Source organism: Pezoporus wallicus, unplaced genomic scaffold, assembly GCF_028554395.1.
Source record: "Pezoporus wallicus isolate ANWC-B61680 ecotype Strahan unplaced genomic scaffold, APGP_CSIRO_Pwel_v1 contig_5767, whole genome shotgun sequence".
Lineage (NCBI taxonomy): Eukaryota > Metazoa > Chordata > Aves > Psittaciformes > Psittacidae > Pezoporus > Pezoporus wallicus.
In genome coordinates this window covers 2084296-2105764 of record NW_026640599.1, presented here as the reverse complement: position 1 = coordinate 2105764, position 21469 = coordinate 2084296, and the positions used below count along the sequence as shown (strand labels likewise).

General features: G+C 36.3%; 1 protein-coding gene across 6 annotated transcripts; it reads left to right on the top strand.

The window, feature by feature from the left end:
* The first annotated feature begins 253 nt into the window (after window positions 1-253).
* On the top strand, window positions 254-20012 carry PNPLA4 (patatin like phospholipase domain containing 4). Of its 6 annotated transcripts, none has more exons than XM_057419548.1 (9): window positions 254-321; window positions 1528-1832; window positions 2643-2769; window positions 8232-8416; window positions 12201-12295; window positions 12470-12605; window positions 13560-13625; window positions 17193-17345; window positions 19321-20012. In XM_057419548.1, the coding sequence occupies exons 2-9, from the start codon at window positions 1674-1676 to the stop codon at window positions 19396-19398; spliced, it is 999 nt and encodes a 332-aa protein (XP_057275531.1). In that variant the 5' UTR covers window positions 254-321; window positions 1528-1673; the 3' UTR covers window positions 19399-20012. The 6 variants fall into 6 exon arrangements, with proteins under 6 accessions (XP_057275531.1, XP_057275530.1, XP_057275535.1 ...); XM_057419547.1 differs by having other exon boundaries at window positions 259-321; window positions 19267-20012; XM_057419551.1 differs by lacking the exons at window positions 254-321; window positions 1528-1832 and having other exon boundaries at window positions 2751-2769; window positions 8232-8321; window positions 19267-20012.
* Window positions 20013-21469: the final 1457 nt, after the last annotated feature.

Genomic DNA, 21469 nt, shown 5'->3' with positions numbered 1-21469 from the left:
GGAACAGCCCACAAGGTCCCCTCGAGGGACGTAACAGCTCATCTCCTCCGTCCCCCTCACACGCTGACTGTCGTGCCGGGCTGCCCCGGGCTGCGCACGCGCGTAGGAGCAGCAGCATGGGGAAGGCTGTACTCCCTCCCTTCCCCCCCCCCCCGCCGCTTGGCTTCCTCAGGCTCCGTGGGCGCCCTTTCGTACTCCCCGCTGCAGCTCACGGAGCCAGCGCTGTCGCCGTAGCCGGGGAAGGCAGCGCAGCGGGGGAGGCCCTCGCCGTCTCCCGAGGATAAAGCCACCCGTGGACAGGGTGCGCTCCTGGGTGCAGAGGTTGGGCACTTCAGGGTTGGGATTGGGCCCTTTTGGAGCCGCCCGGCACCCGTCGCGCCCCCCCTTAGCGGAGGTTGTAAGCGTTGGTGGGTTCTGCGGCTCCCCGCGGACCTGCCTCCGTGGTCGTCGTGGAGGGACGTGCGGCCGCTCTGGTTCGGTCTGGGTCCTGGTGCCGGGGATGTGGCTCGCAGGTTTCACTGTAGACCCCCGGGAGGGTCTGGGGCTGGAGCCTCCGGGAAGGGAGGCTGGGAGAGGCTGGGGGTGAGCTGGAAATTTGAAGGGATGTGGCCCTCTTAAAAATCGTCCTTCGGTTGCTAAGTTTACAAGTTTAAAAGGCGCGGTGACTTAGTGCTGTGTTCGCTTCGGCTGTCATGTGACGTTTAAAAATGTCTCAGGGTTTCTGCTGTGTTTTGCTTGTTTGTACCCGTTGTTTACTGAACAACAGTGTGTGTTTGGGGGAATCGAGTTGCATTCCAGGCCTGTTCTCATGGCGCACAGGACGAAGCAGAAAACTTTAAACTCACTTAGTCGGGATTCAGTTTGAAGTTGATAAGTACACCTGAGACCTCACCTGTGCAGAAGCGCACTGGGTTTCTTTGCACTCATGGTAAGGGCAGTAACTTGTTTTTCATCTGAAAAACTTAATTTGCATATGTTACTCTTTATGGTCAAGGTCTTGCTGGGTTTAAAGCAGACTTGTATTTGATTTGTAAGTCGCTACTAGGATATCCTTGTAGAATGGAAGATTCCAAGGCTTGTCTTCTATCAGCCAGAGTGCTTGAGTTTTTCTTACTAGGATCTTGACACCCGCACTTTGTTTTTGTGAGCTATTGGTTTGAGTTTGCTGGAACACTCGTTGCACATTTTTCAGCTGAGGTAGAGGGAGCACAGTATCCACATTGTTAATCATAAGGCACAGTTCATTTGCTTGTTCCTTGTGTTGCTAGCAATATTAGTCCTTCCTGTTTCTGAAATGAACAACTGAATTCATGGTTAGTGGTGAAGAACACAGTGCCAGATGGATACTGAACAAAAGTTCTGCCTAGAACTATTTCACTGTCAAGTGAATCAACTGTTGATACATCTGTGTTTTAAATAAAGTGTTTGTGAAGAGGATCTTGTTACAATATCAGGGCCTTGGTGTGCAATTACCTTTCAACTATTCTTAAATTTTGTTTTGTTTTTTTCCTTAATGTTTTTAAACAGATTATGTTTAGAAGAAAGTTTCTACTGTGTTTGGCAATGGTGTCCAAGCTCATCGATACTTACTTTGTAACTTCATGGTGAAACAGCTTCTAAGAGTATCAGTTTAGGTACCACATCATCTGGATCCAGAGGTCACTTTTAAGAAAATGTGGACTGTTAAAAGTCTTTGTAGTGCTCAAATACTGTTGCTTCAGTTGAAAAAAAACAGATCATGTAGTTGTACACTACCAAAAACTCAGCAGTTCTGGATTGGAATTCTGAACTGTCGCACTGTAAGAGCACCCTGTAACAAAGTTCAATTCCAAGTAAGTATTTTTGTGAGGCTGTAGGTATAAGTGATGAGCATCAATACAGTGATAATATAATTTCCTTGAGAAATCTGCAGAGCTAAGCTTTTGACCTTGCAGCCTTATTTATGAAGTGAAGATACCTTTAGTATATCAAGGTAGAGGGCTTGTCAGCAGCAAGTTGCAGGAGAACAAGTGTTTCAGAAGGATGTTTTTTGTCTGACAGTTCTAAGTTAAAGGGAAATACTAATTTTTTAAAAAATTGTACTTCAGGCAATACTGCACTATATCTGGCAGGCTTATTAGTTAGAGTGATAGCCATTTGATGAAGTATAGGACCAGAGCTCTGGAAACTTTACTAAGGCAATGTTGAACAAAAAAGTGGGGAGTGGGAGGGGAAGGTCAATTTTTATTGGGTTGGTAAGGGAGGATAAAAGCATAAGAGTCTGGTCGTTAAAAACAAAACCCCACAAAAAACAAAAAAAAAAACAAGAAAAAAGAAAACCCAGAAAACAAAAAAACTGTGGATATAAACAAAAACAATGGGAAAGGACACCAAATGAAGGCTAATTTGACTTTGAGAGTTTCAAGTAGCAGTGTTTTTCTAGATGTCTAATTAAGTTCCTCTTTAAAATATAAATTTCTGCCTGTATAAATAGTGGAACACTCTGGTGTCAACTATTTAGGGGGGCTAAGCAATTGAGAACCATCTAGATGGTTTTACAACTATTTTAATTGACTGTTGATCTGTTTGGGGATAAATAATGTTTATCCTATATCTTCCTGGTTTTCTGTTTTTAATAGTAATATTTGACTGTATGATTATAGGTTTCAAAGATGAATGATAAACAATCAGTAGTAGATATGGGAATGGCTACAAGTGCAGAAGAAACTAAAATAGATGCTGGAAAAAGTCCCAGTGGAGTGTGCGATAGAAGCCAACATTCATTAGAAGGTATTGAGCCTTTTGCTGCCATCTTCTTAAGAAGGAACAGCCTTCCCTGTCCTCTCTAGACTTGTATTAATAATCAAGATGGTCTAAACTCTTAATTTGAAATCTTTGTATCATGCAATGTGTTTATTTTTTTACTCTAAACAATCACAAGGATTAACTCACAAATCCTTTTAAGGGGCTTATACACAATTTTTCTAGTTAAAAGGACCTGTGTATTTTTCCTAAATGTCTTAATGGCTGATTACATAGTGTACTGATTATTCTGTATTGATTATTTTTTTTTTCTTCAATGTCATCACACTTTTTCAATGCTTATTCCATGTGACTGAAGTATTCTTTACTGAATACTTCTTGAGTATTCGTAAAGGCTATGAATGATCTGTGATGCTAGTGAACGTTTCTTTTTCTGTTATAAATGTGAAAAAAATTGGACATTCTTGTGTGAGTGGTGATTTCTGATTCAGATAAATTAGTCATTACAATTATAACCTTTATTTTAGCAGTGCTGCCTAACTAAACAGTTCTTTCTGTAATTTTGGTTGTTTTATCATTCCTAGCTAATAACTAATCCTCAAACGTGCTGTTATGCGTCACATATTTTAGTTCCTGTGCTTCAGGGTGCTTGGTCATTCACATTCTGTGCATATTTAATTTTTGTTTATAAAGATGTTTTAGTCAGTTGCTTTGGGCATTTTCAGCTTTTATTTACAAATGAGATGACAGGGAGGTCGTTATGATTGGTTAAGACGCTGAGATCCTGTGCTCTTTATATCATTATATTGCTCAGGAAACAGCAGTATGAGAAACTGCTGTGCTATTTCTTGTGCATGACAATTAGGAAGAGAGTACCTATTCTGAAAAAGCTGTATTGTACTGTGTCGTAATTCTGCTGTACAGGCTTGTCTCCTTACATACGTTCTCTTTTAGTTTTGCATTGCAAATGAAAGATACTGCTGAGTAAGCCAAAAATGTTCCCCTGCTCCCCCATCTGTTACTCCCTCCCTGGTGTATTTTTAATCAGCAGCATATTTTTTTGTTGTTGTTTTCACAGATGTGAGAATCTTTTAAATAGAAGTCTAAGGTTTATGTTTATTCCTGAATGCTCCTGCATTATCTGTAAAGTAATGAGATTGAGCAGGACCAGCGTCCTTCTGGATTCTTCTTTTACTTCTCTTTTCTTATTCTTCTATTTTTTTTTCTTGGATACAACAGAAGCGTATCTATCTACTTGGTTAAAATGACAATGTTTTCTAAAAGCAGTAGCAAAAGCAGTTGCTCTGTGCTATTGCTATGTCATATTTATGACAGAACTTTACAGTGTGCACTGTCCAGCTGAAATGTACTTATGCATCTTTTAAGTTTCGTTGACAGTTTTTCCTAAGACATGGCAATATGATAACTTTGAGTTAATAGATAATATCTTTAATGGTCAGAACTTACACTGAACCATCCAGGAGTATTTGTTCTGAAGTCCTGTGGAGCAGGTGTTTCAAAGCATTTCTAAGATAGCAAGATTTCTGCTGTTGGCTCAGGCAGCTGAAAAAATGGCCTATGTCCAGATGTGACTATGCTCCTATTTCTGGTAGTCTGTAAGAAATCTGCAGGGGAATAGTCATCCTGTAGACTTAGTTCAATTTCTCTGCATGTCCTCTTGGGAATTGTTATAACCCAACTATTCGTTTTGATCAGAAGAGGTCTACCTAGATTATCAAAGCAAAAGACACTTCTGAATCATACTGTCTCTGAAATTCACCGTTCTAACTTGCAAATCAAGTGTTGCCATAATGTATTTGCAGGAATCAAAAGAAAAGGGAAAGTTTGTATTCTCATAAAAGGGTGTACATTGGTTTTCTATTTATTGCTGTAATGCCTGCTTTCTTATCTTCTACTCAGATTCCTTTGCAAGGTGAAGTGACATTGCTTAGCTGCATCTGTCATGTAGGTAGTTTCTTATGGAACCACAATTTTTACTCATCTGTATGATCTTTGTAGGTTAGTGCTTTGTTACAGATTTGTTTTAACCGGCCTTCAATGCAATGTACAGAACCTCCCTGCAGGCAGATGCATAGTGCAAGCCCTGAGCCAGTTTGATCTGATAGCTGGCCTTGTTTTGAGCCGAAGGTTTGGGCAGCAGACCTCCTGAATTATGCTATAACTCAGTGTTTTATTTTTTTTTACTTCTCACTATTTACCCAGTCATAGTGTCATTACAAGTATGTGCAAAACCTGTTTCTCAGTCATGCAGCTAGATGTAACAGCTGGATCTGTCATTTGAACATGAATGTAATCTGCCAATTAACATTTGTACTGAAGTATTTTTAAATTTCATATATATGTGACATACATAACATAGACCTGGGAGCTGATTCCAATTAATAAAAATGTAGTGCCTTGATAATGCAACTAAACTGTTGTTACTTTTGATTTGAAGTCCTCTTGGGAGACCTGTAAAACAGTGCCGTATTGTGTGTCATACAAATCCAGTGGATCAAGTACTTCTACTGGGGGGGGGAGGAGCAGGAGAGGTAAGAAAAAAAAAAAGGTTGAGGACTTTTAACTGCTGTTTGGGTTGCTTTCACTTCATCTTTTTGGACTTGAAATTAGTCTAAATAGAGTACAAGACTGACAGTATTCTTTAACAGTATTTCTTGACTTGAAATCCTAGTGTTATTTTTTTCTTTTTGCATGCTTATCTCTCCCTGAATCCTTCTGTCAGTCAAGCTACTGATGTGAATACTCACTGAATAATCTCTTTCTGTCTCTTGGGTAGGGGAATAAAGAGCGAGAAGTATGGGATCTAAGTATTAAGAATTAACTCTCATTTAAAAAATGAATGCCATGTATCCAGACACTCAAGAGAACAGCAGTTACTCACAATAACTGGTAATTAGGAATAAAACTCATCAGAAAATGAAATTTCCTCATGAAGCCTTGTAAAAACAGGAGCGGACATCTGACTTTAGTCAGTATATTTGCAGTAGTTTTTGTTCTGATCTGTTGTGGGTTTTTTTATTTAATCTTAAATTTCTTAGTGTAAGTATGCTTTAGTTTTCATCTTTTGGTGTGTTTTGTTTGGCTTGGGCTTTTGTGTTGTTGTTTTTTTTTTGTGAACATCTAATTATCTTACAGTAGAGAGAGATAACCTTTTGGAATGCTTTGTGGATGAGCCTTGTAGGAAGTTCAGAAGATGTGCATGGACATAAGCATATATATGCTTGGTTTTATTTACATAACCGTATCCTACCCATTATCTTAAAATTATATTTCGTAAGTCCTGTAGATGTAATTCTTGCGATCTGTGAACTCTTACTTTGCTTATTTTCTGACCAATCAACTACATAAATATGGTCCTTATTTTATATAATGTTTACTATTAGTAGTGTCTTGAGACTGAAATCTTTTTGGAAAAAAAATGGGAGTTAATTTTTCCATGCTTGTGTTTCTTCATACCTAATAGTGCAGTTGCTTTGACCAAGTTCACCTTCTTGTCAGAGTGGCCCATGATGCAAATGTATCTTTGCTCCTAATTTGTAGAAGGCATGGAAACAGCTGCAGCAGTTCATTAAACTCCTGAGAGTTTAGCTAGCCTGAAAGGAAGCACATCATGGAATCATACTTCAAAGTCTGTTTTAGTTTCCTGGCACTTGACTGAAAAAAAAACCCCTCAAAGTAGAGTTATGTTTATTGTTTTCCAGTAAAATCTTGAGTAAACTTTTATCTTCTCTGCAGTACAGTGATTTTTATTTAGATTAAAAGATCCTTTCTTTGTAAAATTAGCAACATGATTTAGCATTTACTTCATTGCAAATGCCTGTCATTGTCATAGCAAGAGTCGACCTCAAGTCCTTTCTATCAGTACAAATGTGTAAGATGCTTTACAGGTATTCCTACTTATAAGTGGATGTGCAAGGGTTTTCAGTGTAAAGGGGGTAAAGCACAGTCTATAAACTGCCTTATGATAGTATAGTGTTTTAGCAAAATGATAATGCACTAAACATTACAGTATTCCCTGTCACTGAGACATTGTTGCATTTTAATAATTGATTCATTGATGGCTTGACTTCACGAACGAAGATTTGGGAAGGGCTTTACCCACGCTTACTACAAGAGCCTTGATGACTAAAGAGGCCAATGTGGGATAGGCAAATCCAGTTGCAAAAAGCACAGTGAAAGGTCTCCTTGGGTGGTATAGGCGAGGCACGATTCTTTGTATGTTGTCTTTTCTCCTCGAGACTAATTCTGCCTGTGTTCTCAAAGGAGACAATGTTATGGGTGACTAGTTTGGTTTAGCAGTTTAGTATGTCTTCTCTTCTAGTGTTCTTGAAACCTGTTTCTTATCCTAACCTTTCCTGCACCTCTCATCTCTGTGCTGATTAGGCAACTTAAACCAAATTCTGTTTCTGTACGTTTGCCTCTCTTCGTGAGAACAGATACCACAGTGTCTGTAGATTATTTCCAAAAGAAACATCTCATCAGCTGTCTTATTACAAACCAATAAAATCGAGTATATTCCTGAGTGACCAACTTTTTTTTTTTTTGTCCTATTCATGTTGATATGTACCCAGATAGACTAGGTGTCTATTTTTGATTTAAAACGAAGATAATCTGTCCAATATCCTGTATATCTGTACAATATAATCTGTGGAATATCTTGCTCTCATAATTGCAGAAACAAGAGCTAAAAAATATACAGCATCATATGTTATTCTTTTTAGTAAACCGTCCCTAATTATCTGAATTTATGCTTCTATTTGTGTTTTGTTAATTTTAAATTACTATATTCTTGACCCCTTCAGAATATGTTTTCCTGCATTTAGTACTTTATATTTTGCTTAATATTTTTTATTTCTTATTTTAATAGTAGCAACAATATGTTGTGGGCTTTCTTTTTTCTTTTTTAAATAAGAAATGATTCTAAGAATTTGTCTATTAATGATTACTAATAATACTACTAAGCAAATGAGTTCCAAAGGTGCAGGAAACAAGCTACTTCTTTACAGAATTATATTGGGTTCAGGGCTGTGTATGTGTAAGGGGAGTGTGATGACACAGTAGCCATCAGTTTTATAATTTGACTTTGACTGTAGATGACTAACCGTGTTTGCTCTGCAGTGGCATTCTTTTACCGCTTCTGAGTAGCTACCTTTGCTTTGTATTTCTTTGACAAATTAGATGAAATTTTGTGTATATATATGTGTGTATATATATATATATGTATATGTGTATTTCTTGATTGAAAAAGGGATTTGTCCCAAGGAGTAATTTAGGGTTGTTTCCAATTTTGGAACTAAATGCTACTTGTTCGATGTATTTAGTAATCAAAAGTTTTTACTTTTCTTAAATAAATTGCTGTTTGTTATTTAGATGTAGTATATTATATGTTCTGTACGAAAAGAATAGATGTATATTATAAGATAAAATTAACTGATCCTTTTTCCGACTGTGAAACTTTATCTCCACAGCAAAAATGAAACACATCAATCTGTCATTTGCAGCTTGTGGTTTTCTGGGTATTTACCACTTGGGGGCAGCAGCTGCTTTTTACAAGCATGGTAAGAAGTTACTGAAAGAGGTGAAAGCTTTTGCGGGAGCTTCTGCGGGATCACTGGCTGCCACTGTCTTATTAGCAGTACCAGAAAATATAGAGGTAAATTAATAAACTCGTAGGTATAGAACATGATAATTTTCAAGGATATTTTTGATATATCATCTACCATTAATTTTTTAAAAGTATTTTGGTTCTTGCTTTAATCGCTGTAAAGGACCAGGACTTGTGTATATGTTTTTATAAACAAAATCTGTTGACTAGTGGGCAGAACTGTTTACGAAGCAAGTATTTCTTTATGGAAAAAAAAAACCTGTCATAGGAAACTTGTATTTTAGGCTATGTAAATATAATGTGTGTGAATGTTCAGTTGTATGCAGCCAGATATACGTTAATATACCAGAGTCTGTGTGTACTTAATCCTTGTCCATTACAAAGTTAATCATTGTGGTCTTGGCTAGAGTTAGGCTTTGTTATGCAAATGAATAGCACTATCCTTTCCTTTTTTTTTGTGAAAGGAGATGAAAATGGTAGATTGAATGTATCTTCATAAAGTCAAAGAACACCACACACTGGCTCAATTTTTTCCTTCCTGACTGTGCTTCATTAGCCAGTACAAGAATTGGCTTGTGCACCTCCTTTTCACTAAGTACCATTCACAGTGTAACAGCAGTAGCCCCATTATATCATTGTAGCATTTTGTGCCTTTTTTCTCCAGAGATGCCACTCTTTTCTCACTGTGAATATGGCATCATGTAGAGACAGCAAAGTTATATTTGATGACAACTCTATTACAGGTTCTGTGGGGAGAGCATTAGCTTTCATTTTTGTTTGGTTGGTTTTCCCCATAGTTTGTCCTCCTGAAGTGCCTGTAGTGACTTTCATAGAGGACTAGGCCTTGCCAAAATGCTATTTCTTTAATATTTTGAATTATAATAAACAGCATTATTGGGAGGGAAGGGAAAGCTGTTAGATATTTGTCTAAGTACACTTAGGTTTCAGTCCAGTGAGCATCACCTAACTTTCTCCAGGCCTCGCTTATTAAAGCTTTCATTGCATTTGGTTAAAATAATATTCCCTGCTGATACCACACTTTGCCACTGATTTTTCTGTTTGTTTGTTGCTTGTTTCTGCTGGGATATGAACATAGCTTGCAGAATTAGCTATACTTCTGTTGCTTTCAGCAGTAAGTTATTCCCTGGCTTCTTTCCACCACCACCCCAGGTACATTCTTTATATGATTTGGTATTGGGCAAGTTCCACTCTGTTGTGAAGAGAACCTTACTTGAATTCTGTTAAGATGTTAGTAGCCTCTGACTAGTAGTTCAATTTCAAGTTTGTCTGGTATGATGCATACCTCTGATTTCCTTTGTGGTGAGTACAGCAGCTATACTTTTAACAGTTCAGGGAACTTTTTCTGCATATTGTAGCATCTAGGTGAGCAATGACCATTTGGTCCTAGCCTGGTCTAACGTATGAAGATCTTTCTAAGTAAAAATGTTAGAACATTTTTTTGTTGTCGTTGTTTTGTGGAAACTAAGTCTGTATTGTATTTCTTCCTAATTCTAATGGAATTTCAGTAAAGGCAGTGTTTTGTACTGAATAGAATTAACTTTTCATATCAGGGTAATTATATTATTACATTCTTGAGTTAAAATATTTTATATCTACATCTTGCATCAGTTAATTCGTTTTCCTTTTTTTTTTTTTTTTTCCTTCTCTCTCCAGAGATGGCTATGTTAGACAAGGTAGAATTAGGATTTTCTCCATCTCATCATAGTCTCAAAGCTCTAAAACAACCTTTCCTTATCTTGGAGAGAATTTTACCATTGAGGATTTCTTGTTTTGAATGTTGCTGTTCTAATATGACAGTTTGCAAATGTTTTTCTCTCATATCTTGAATTTTTGTCACTGTTGAAAAGGCATGGGATTTGAGAATTCTAGGGAGTCTTCTAAAGTTATAGATAAGTATGTATTTATTTCAAAAGTACCTTGATCATGTTTGATGTCAAGTTTGCTTAATACAAGTAGTTACAATTTCTAAACATGTTCTCACTCACTGTTTTAAATTTAGATGTATTGTTTAAAGCTTCTAGCACTAAAATCGTAAAACAGTCATATCTGTAAGAAGTTGTCCCTTTTGGCAGCAAGAATTGAGAGTCTAGGTATGATTTATTCTTAGTACTTGTAATATGGAAAGTAGTTTCCTGTCATTCACCTAGGTTTGCATTCATCCAGCTCCCTTTTGCTCCATCACTTTATTAAATCATCTTAGGTTTAACGATAGTAGTTCTGAGGTGCCTCTCTGTGGGGTTTTGTTTCTTCTGTATTTGGAGAATGAGGTGTCTGAATGTGCAGCTGACTGACTACAAAAGCCTAACTGCCTAATGTAGATTAATACTTTGTGCATATAACTAGGTTTATATATTAGTTTATATTTTTGAATTGGCTTGGAACTGGCAATGGCAAGTGCCTCAGAGGGTAAAGGTGCAAATCTAACTTATGTGAAATGAATGTGCGCAAATCTTTACAGGGGTTGTTATTTTAAGAGGTATGGGCCTCTTTATGTACTTTTTTTGACACATTTATTCAAAGGCCGTATAGAGAAAGTGGATGCAAAGACTGCTTTCCTGTCTTGAATGCTCTGTCATACAAGTGATGTGACAGAGTTTAACTGCTTCAGTCAGCTTGCTCATGATCTCATATTAATCCTTACCCCAACGCTTTCCTGGTTTTCCATCCATTAAATCCTGTACAGTTCTCAGTAGGACACACTTTTTTTTTTTTTCACCTCTGGTCATATCAATCATTTATTTTGTTACTAGCAGCATATTTGTCCTTCATGCAGGAAGCTAATATGCCAAGAACCCAAATCTATCTATAGACATCTTTTCCTCTGTAAACATGTGGTTATATATGTAAATAAGGGCATAATATATTTATTGAATTTCAGAAAACTGCATGAGATTGGATTTAGGTTTTTCTTCCCCCAAATCACTAGAGAAGTCTGCATGAAAGGATAAAAAAAAAATATATATATATAAATACTGAATAGTGAGTCTTAAGCATTCTGAATCATAATTTATTGCTTCAGAATCTTATTGCTAAAAGATAGATGCTACCAATTCCTTTACTCTCCCTTTGGAGTTCTTATGGCTCACACTTCAAGCTGTTTTTCTGCAGTCACTAATGCTAGGTATTTCATCTTGTATAAAAGAAGTTTTCTGTGCAGTGGAATCTGTTGTCTGGTTTTCTGTAATGCTTTTTCTTTGTATGTCATCACCCATCACAGTATTCCATTCGTTAAGTGCTTTCATAGTATTGTATTCAATAAATATATGCATTTATTTATGTAGCATGTATTTATATATGTGTATGTACTTATGTAGCATGATTTTTGCATTAGTGAGAAGAAATTGTGTTAATTGTAATATTTTACATGCTTATGGGGATCTTGTATATGGTTTTAGTATTGAAGTAGTCTTTAAAATAAAAGGTGGCTTCACACTTGAAATATAAATGACCATTCTTGTAATGGCATGGTTCAGAGAACTGACTGTTTAGCAGTAGTAATGCATAGAAAAATAACCTTTAATTTTCCTTGATTGTTAAAGTTGTGATCTTGTGATGAGGGATTGTTATTAGTATTATTAGTGTTATAATTATTTTTATTTGGGATCTAAATTTCTTACAAAATAGTTCTTATAAAGGATCAACATTTTGTTATGCATATAATATTACAAACCAAGCACATAAAAGAATTTCAGTCTGATCTTATAGTGCTCTCTTGATTAAAGTTTTAGCTGCTAGCATGTTTTAGATACCACAGTTGAACATACTTCCCATAATTAAAATATCCTTAATAGTGAATGTTTTTAATTTCCAGCAAAGTAAGCAGTTTGCCTATGGATTTGCAGAGGAAGTTAGAAAATTGGACTTCGGTGCTTTAACACCTGGTTATGATTTTATGAAGACACTTAGGTACCTATCTTAATGCATCTGTAAGATCATTTATGTGTGAAGCTCTAAATAAAACTGGAGAGTGTGCATATTTTTTCTATACTGTGGGGCTCTCAGCACTTTTTCTCCCCTAACATATTTGCAAGGTTTTAAAATAATGATGGTGAATAATGCTAAGCATTTTCATTACTCTAGGGAAGGCATAGAATCTATTCTTCCTCCTAATGTTCATGAGATAGCTGAGAACCGGCTTTATGTGTCAGTCACTAACACCAGAAACGGGGAAAATCATTTGGTTTCAAATTTTGCCTCCAGGGAGGACCTCATTAAGGTAATGATGTTGAATATTGCTGCCTTAAATAAAAATGCTTCAGTTTCCTCAAGACTTAGGAGAATGTTATTAGCTTTACAATAAATCACTATTTTACTCAAATAGTCACACTGTCAGTGGTGCTACAACCATAACATAAATGATGGAAGCAGAATTCAATCCTACAGTTTCACAAATTCCACTACAAGTTATTTTGGTGTTTGTGTTTCTTTCATTTGTCTTTAAAGTGCTACCTTGTAGGCAAAGTGTGTTTAAAAAGCAAAAGGGTAACTAATGGTTACACTAGATGAGAGTAAAACAGATAATCTCAAAATTTTGTAACAATTTGCTGTCTTTTTGCTTCTCGTCTTTGATACCATTTATACTTTAATTCATCACGAAAGTAAAGGTTACTGAAAATCCAATACTTTCTACAGCTCCTTGTGGGGAATAGATATAATATAATGTTAAATACCATATATAAACTGTATTTTAACTGTCACTGGAAAGCATATCTTTTACTGATCGTCTCTTCTTTTGAATGTCACTTTTAAAATCTGGATCAAGATTGTATACATAATCTGATATGAAATGGTAGGAGGAATTCAGATGCATGTAAAGCAAATGTTCTTTCTAGTAATTGACTATACCTTAGTGGAGGATATCATAAGATATAGCAAAATAAAGGAGGAAATAGAATAAGAAGGAATTCCTTCTTTCCCTACTCTTGTGGATGGGAAAAGATAAGAGTAAATAAGATCTTCTTTATAATTAACACTTAGAGAAAAAAGAGCATACTCGGTAACAAAATCTCAATGCATGTAAATTTATGCATTGCAAAACTAATGTATTGACTGATTAATGCCATATTATTTAATATGGGTATACATGCATGAAAATACGTATGGTTCGGAATTACTTTGCTGCCTTTTCTTCACTTTTTTTTCTCTATTCTTTCTCATTTATTTTCTGTAGGTCCTGCTGGCAAGTAGTTTTGTACCAGTGTATGCAGGAATTAAGCCAGTGGAATATAAAGGAGAGGTAATTTTTCATTAAGTGTAACTACAAACTTTGTTGTGAAAGAGTATTTTTCATTTATGATGCAATTATATTATCTTAAGGGAAGACAACTGCAATACTATATTTATTAGAATAGTTATTGTTTCTGTTGATACTGTAGATTAACACCATGAAAAAGGTAACATGAGTTTGTTCATGGGTTGTTTCAAAAATTGTGGGTGCTGAGACTGAGATGATCTCTGTGCATGAAGCTGTTTCCTTAACGTCTTAGTAAAGATGCTTCTCATGACAAGCTGTGTTACCAACTCTAAAATGCTTTTTGAAATTTAAAGGACCAACAATCTGCTTTTCTGTTTAATGGAAAGAATGGTAAGGAAGGTCTTGGCAGATTGGACACTGCTGGAGTATGTGTGCTTGTTTACATATGTGTTGTTCTCATGGTGTGTACGGAATTACATGCTTGCCAGGCACTTTCAAATCTCTTACCTTTGGACAAGCATTAAAGAATAAACTTTTTTCCTATAACACACAGTTATGAAGTTTTCAGAGGTGTACAGTACTATAAGAAAACCTTTTCACAGTTGCCTGTACTTGATTTATCTTCAAGAATATTTTTGTCTTTCTTCCATAAATATATTAATACTTCAAGAATAATTTTGACTGTTTAGTATGTTTGTAATAACTAGAAAGATGAAAATAGCCATTTCTTTCTTTCTGAGAAATACTACATGGTACTTTTCCCTTTACTCCCTCATACATATCCACATGATGTCTTTAGAACATCTATAATCCTCACAGCAACCCTGCAAAGAAGAAACATCTCCAAAACAATATGTATTTGTTTGTAGCAAGAGGGAGTTGGAGTTTGTTATGTCAAAGTTTGCCAGCTTTAGAATTATGTGTACAGCAATATATATCAGCTAAAATGTTGGAATGATTTAAATCAGTATTGCCTGACAGTTGCTTGCAGCTTCCCATGATCTGATTGGAGTCTTTGTATGTTGTTTGTGCATTGTAGTGGTCATGCATGGATGTTTGGGTTCATTCTGCCATTAGTTAAAGGGAAGAAATGACATTGTTAAATTTCTTGTGTTCTTCTTTCAATTAAGAAATTGAAAAGGTGCTTTGGAGTTTTGTACAAAGCTCATCTAAAACTCATTTTATTAGATGAACTCTGCTATTATGGTTTGCAGAGTATTGCAGTATTTACTGGAACACCTGCAGCTTCTTCCTAGTGCACACTTCTCATTCCTGCCTAACTTAATTCTTTGCATTCAAAAGTGAAATCAATGGATGTTTTTTTGCAGAAACTGGTTATTCTGTTACTTGAAAGCTTGTTTGTCATTCCCAAAGCTTCTTACTACCCTCTGTGAGATTAAAAAAAAAGGTATTTTTTGGGAATGAGGTTGTTTTCATTTATTGTTACTTGTTGTGATTAGTTCTGCATGTCTTCACTGACTTTTCTCATACTCTGTAAAACATTGCATTGGTGGTTTGGGGATATTTTTTTTTTTTTTTTTCTGTTAAATGGATATGGCTTCCATTCTCTTGGTCCACAGCACTTAGAGCAGGGTGGGAACTTAGGATCTCTCTTGCAATAGTAATGAGTTTATGTGAGTGGGTACTGGAGGCCCTAAAGGATTCAGTATAGAGCCAGATATGTGACATGTAGCCTCCTGATCTAGGCATTGTCAGCACTGAAATCAGTAAGATGGACTGGATATTCATTTGACTCTGTGAGGTCACCTGTCATATTAGCGTATTCCAAGTTTTATGGAAGCTGTACTGTAAAAGGCCAGTGTTCAGTCTGTCTGCATTTACACTAGTTTCAGTTATTCCTTAGGTGGTATTCCAGGGCAGCATGGAGTCAAGGTTACTCTCTGCTAGCTACTGAAGTCTACTGGCCTTATATGTGCTTCAGAACAGTTAATGTGCATCTTCTCTGTGCTACATATGTCACTTGCATACATATTACCAGGTCATTTGGGAGCATTTTTAAAATGTAATTCAGTATGATATTCAGGTGTATGATGCATGGTAAGTACGGGAGTATGGTGCACTTCTGCTGGAATGGTATCAAATAATAGCCAAATTTTTTGATAGCTTGTCCGTACAACCTAGGGTAAACTGCTCGCAACAGTGTTCTTTTTAGGAAGAATACTTTTTGGGAAGCATTTGGCTTGCACTGAAATGGAATTTGGGTGTGGTCCGTGTAAAGACCAGGCTTGTGCCCCTAGACTGCCTCTAGACACAAAATATCACAGAATCACAATCCTAGAATGCTTTGGGTTAGAAAGGACCTTAAAGGTCATCTAGTTCCAACCTTCCTGCCATGGGCAGGGACAGTTCCCACTATACCACATTGCTCAAAGTCCCATCCAGCCTGGTCTTGAACACTGCCAGGGATGGGGCATCCACAGCTTCTCTGGGCAGCCTGTTCTGGTGCCTCGCCACCTTCATAGTGAGGAATTTCTTCCTAATATCTAACCTAAATTTACCCTCCTTCAGTTTAAAGCCATTACCTCTTGTTCTATAGCTATTTGCTCATATAAAAAGTCCCTCTCCAGGTTAATTGTAGGTAAAGCTACTGGAAAGCTGCTGTAAGGTCTCCCCTGAGCCTTCTCTAGGCTGAAGAACCCCAGCTCTCTCAGCCTCTCTGCACAGGAGAGGTGCTCCAGCACATCATCTTTGTGGCCCTTCTCCGGACTTGCTCCAACAGGTCCAAGTCCTTCCTGTGTTGCGGGCCCCAGAGCTGAACGCAGTACTGCAGGTGGGCTCTCACGGGAACAGAGTAGAGGGGGAGTATCGCCTCCTTAAACCTGCTGGTTATGCTCCTTTTGATGCAGCCCATGATGTGGTTGGCTTTCTTGGCTACAAGCGCAACACTGCTCATGTTAAGCTTCTTGTCAGCCAGTATCCCCAAGTCTTTCATATGTGGGGCTCTGCAAGAATTCGGTTGGTTGCTTTTGTTTTTCCTTCCTCATTCTTTCCTATACTCAGCTTCTTTAGCAGACTTGTTATCTGCTCCCTCTTATGTGCTATAGTTGTTCAGCTCTTTTCCACCTTTACCTTCAGCTTTCCAGCTATTGCTGTCTTGTATTGTATATATAAGAATACAAGAGGCTCTGGGAGAAGAGAGGAGTCATTTTTGGTTTAGTTTCTGCAATCACTTTACTTGAACATACATGTTGTCCAGCTCCTAATTTGCATCAGAGTAATATTTTAGAGGAGTATATGTTTCATGATATGTTTCATGTGTAATATTATTATCTGATGTTATCATGTATGTGTTGCAAAAAAATTCTGCCTGGGGCATTTTGTTACTAGGTTAACAAGACTTATCAGTAGCTTGATAAATACCTCATGTATTTACACATAATGTCAAATGCTCATTAATGAAACACTCTGTGTGTACTTTGTCAGGTCTTTGATTTTTATGTATTATACACAAGTTATTAACGGTATTCCGAGAAGGGATCTTGTAAGTTTTCTTAAGGGTGGGGTGGAGGAGGGACAGGAAGGATGAAGTATTCAGTCATGATCATACTGTCCTAAGGTTACTTTTAAAATATTTCTGTTTCCCAATAGAGGTGGGTTGATGGTGGCATTACCAATGGCCTTCCTATCTTGCCTTTTGGAAGAACTGTGACAATTTCTCCTTTCAGTGGTCGTTTAGATATATGTCCACAAGATAAAGGACATGTGGATCTTTATATTAAATATGCAAAACAAGATATAATGGTGAGTTGCTTGTTTGTTAAATAAATTCATAAGAAGAAAAAGTAGTTGTGCAGTTAAGGCTATGCTTATTTTTAAGTGTCTGGTTTGTGCCTATATATCAACTTAAGTAGTATTTTGGCATTTTCTGGTTTGCAAATGGAGGGTAAACTTTTTCTTAAATACAAGGGAAGGAAAATGTAGAATAAAGAAGAAAGGTTGAAAAACATTGATCTAGTATGAAATTGAGCAAATTATCACAAGCTTTTAAATGTAAATAATCTAGGCTTGCTTTAAGTGTCAGCTGGTTTTGGCTAAGCAGAGTGTTTATAGGACTTCTGTAGAATACCTTGGAGAGAGAAATGCCAGAACAGCCCTTCATCCTTATTGAAATCAGCTGCTCTAACTGAATTTAAAATACAAGTTTAAGTTGTACATTTGAAATGGTATGCAATGACTTGTCACTTCATTGCTGAAGAAAGCTTGTGAACATTTGTGACCACAGTGCTTTCTCAGAAGTCAGATGTTATAGAAACATTTCTGCATACTGAAATGTAAGCTAAGACTGATTTTTATGATTTTTATGCCCTCCTTTTCATCATTGACATTTCTGTCTTTGCAAGGTTCTTCTCATAAACTTTAACCTCAGTCTTGCTTCCTTTGACATGATGAAAGAAAATATTGAATAGCAGTAGACCTAGCTGTCAAAAAAATCCCATTGAAAGAGAAATGAAGATTAACAAAAAATGGTATTTTTTTTTTAGTTTCTTTTAGACAGTTCTTACCATGTTTTCTTAATTTGAGTAAAATTAGTGTTATGTAATGCAATACTAAAATAGACCAATTTCTGAATCTTTATAATGTTTCACAGATTTTAAGCATAGCAATACTTGGTAAATGGTCATAAGGTATGATTACTGATTTAATATATATTTAAATAATATGCAGTCGGTTACTGTATATTTCTTAGTCATGATTTGTATCTAAACTCTAGTGCATCTAGAGGAGGAAAAATGAGCTGGAGTTTAGGTTATTTTAGAGACAAAAAGTTAATTGCAGATTTACATTGCTTCTAAGGTCATGCAGGTGCAGACTTGTGAGGAAACTTGGGCAACATTTTAAACTATTCCATTCAAAGCACCTTTAGCTTGTAGAGCTGTAAAAATGTGCACTAAGAGGTTTTTTTGGTTTTTTTTTAGCAATTTAATTTGCATAAAATGAAGAGTTGTATATTTTAATTTATTGGTACTGGAATGTGAACAGTTTTGTGTCTCCTCAAACCTCCTCCATCTATTAGTGCCAGAATTTGAATAATTGCTTACTTCAAATAGTGAAGATTATTTTGATACTGTTTTGCAGAATTGCATATAATAAAGTCTTTAGCTAAAGTATTAATAAATTAAATGAACATTAGTTTTAATTTAATTACGCCTGTAGTTAAGAACAAAGTTTTGAAATCTTTTTACACCATCAAAATGACCACTTGACATGCTGAGTAGTTCTTAATTTGTTGCTGATACAAGCTACATTTATACTCATATGTTAAACATTGCTTGGGAATGTTCCCAAGAATGTGGTTGTTTGCACTAGTAAACTGTCAAAATATTTCCTTGCACAAGTTTAGCATGTGCCAGGACCACTCTGCCAGACACTTCAGGAATGATTCCAAAGTCAAAATGTTTCAGAAACTTTGGGCAGTTTTACAGGCATGCAGTCTGTCTTGGATGCTGTGAGTTTACTAGCGTTTATTCAGACCCTAAGTGCCAGTTTGTCTTGGCTCTCAGCAGTGTACCTGGACATGGTTAATTCACTAGTGTAGACGTAGCCATTCTGGACTTTTGTTTTTACATATGCTGCATGAAACATGACAGAACAGATAGCAACACAGTCAAGTCTAGATAAGTTGCTTTAATAAACTAATTTATAGCTTCTCGCTCTGTTGCAGCTGTCTCTGGCCAACCTAGTAAGACTTAATCAAGCTTTTTTCCCACCAAACAAGGAGAAAATGGAGTCGTTGTACCAAAATGGATTTGATGACGCTGTTCATTTTTTACTGAAAGAAAACTGGTTTGAGTAGATGCAACACAGAAAATTAACAAAACCTGATGGCTGTCAAAACAATTCCTACAGAATCTCAGGAATTGCTGTCCCAATTCCTGTTTGCAAAAATAAAAAATCACAATGGCATTGCATCTGATTCTGCAGAGAAAGTACTGGTTGCGTTCCAAAGACCTGTATAAACATGTCAAAATCAGGAATTGTACTTGCCTGGTAATTGTCTTGTTTTGAGGAGATTCAAGCTTAGATCCGTTTTGCTTCAGCTGAAGACTTGAGTTTGGGAACTATGAAAAATTACGATCTGTATTGTTCACTTGATTTAATAGTTGTGCGTGCTAATTGCATGCTTGTGATATTGCTGATCCAGTACATACTTTGCAGTATTGTAAAGGACTTGAATGCTTAGCACTAGCCAGAAGAAATAAAACATTTGCACTAACTCTGTATATTTTTTAGTATTAAAAGTTATTGGCTTTTTCAGTGAATGTGGTCCTCTAAAATTTTAAATACTAATTGAAATTTGTAACAGAATTGTAATGTTTGAACATAAAAAATCTTGTAAAAAAGGGTATAAGAAATTGTTATTTTATTATGTTTTCTTTGCTAAAATTAAATAAATATATTTTCTTGGAATTTTTGTCAAGAGTTCATTTATAAATTTCTTGGTATGCTGTAACAATCTGAGTATCTGAAAAAAAAAAAGCCCCTCCCAACCAAACCAGTCTACTGGAGAGAAGCAAGTCAGCAGTAATGAACTCAGACTCATATATCTTGTTTACCATTCACCTTGCATGTTCAGGATTTTCAGTCTTAATGCCTTAATGCTAAAATCCACAGCTGTTTACTTAGAAACAAACTGTTGCCTTTTTAAGTGGGCTTTTGAAGTTTATTCTTTAAAGAGATTGAATTAAACGTGTATGAAATTAGAGAATTCCTCTAGAAGAAAATCTACAGAGTTGAAAAATAAGATTACAAAAATTCTGCTACAGCTGTTTGAAAGCCTCTTCAGCACATAACCACTGTATTTATATATAGATTGCGTCAGATTAGGATTCATGTGGCAGGTAGCAAATCCTTTTGTTACTGTTTTAGATAATGAAAAAAATAAGAAAAAAAAAAAACAAAACAAAAAACCAACCCCCCAACACTGATGTAAAGAACCTTACTTTCACTTTAGAGCAGCAAATCTCTCTCACGACATGAGGTTCTTTATATAGCGAAAACACTGTATCCTGCACAATTTCTAGATCTGTGGGGCATCATTTTTCATGTAAAACTGAAGTAAGTTACCTTATGTGCTACCAAGGCACCTCTGCCTGGCTCACTTGCATGCTCGTTTATACAGAGGGTAATGCTCAGTATGAATAGAAACACAAAATAATATGGAATTTTCTTCTTTCACACTGATCTGCTACGGTCTGGGTCTCTGATTCAATGGTAATACCTGTTTTGGCATTCTGGTGGAGACTTGAAGCTGCTCTTTTTTACTTTGTGTTCTGGAGGCTTGGAGCTACTGACTGGCTTTCAGAAACAGCATGTATCTTCTGGTCAGTTACCTCTCTGAGCAATAATGTCACCAGATATATATTTAGTGAGCCTGTACAAAGCTTGTTTTTCTAGATGTGGGTTTTTAAAAGATGCTTTTAAAGCAGAAGGTTATTAAATGCAAAGTTCATTTGTTGATGCATGTAGCTTTTGAGCATCGACACTGTCATAGCTTGCTATGTTCTTTAACCCATAAAAATCTGACTTTTTTTCAGTATATATTAATATTATTCACAAGAATGTAAGCTTTATCATGTTTACTGAGCCCTAAGAGCCACGGGTAACATTATGTGCTTTAGAAACTGACCTTTTTATGTAAATGATAGGATGATATAAGATGTTTCAGGAGTAAAATCATATTAATGAAGATAGTGGAAGTGTTCACTGTGGTAAAGTGGATTTTTTAATGTTGGAACACAAAAGTTCAATGAGAAGAAAAATCTGTTCGGTCACCACACTGGTGTACAGAGTGAGTACTGCTGCACGCATAGCAAGACTTGAGATTTTTCAGTTACTACTAGTTTATAAATGTGTTTTGATTGTGT

Excerpts from the sequence above, each read along its gene's own strand:
- PNPLA4 (XM_057419547.1), top strand. The coding sequence starts at position 1,674 with ATGTGGACTGTTAAAAGTCTTTGTAGTGCTCAAATACTGTTGCTTCAG. Across the intron at positions 1,833-2,642 it reads GTAACAAAGTTCAATTCCAA|GTTTCAAAGATGAATGATAA; the intron begins GTAAGTATTTTT and ends GTATGATTATAG. Across the intron at positions 8,417-12,200 it reads CAGTACCAGAAAATATAGAG|CAAAGTAAGCAGTTTGCCTA; the intron begins GTAAATTAATAA and ends TTTAATTTCCAG.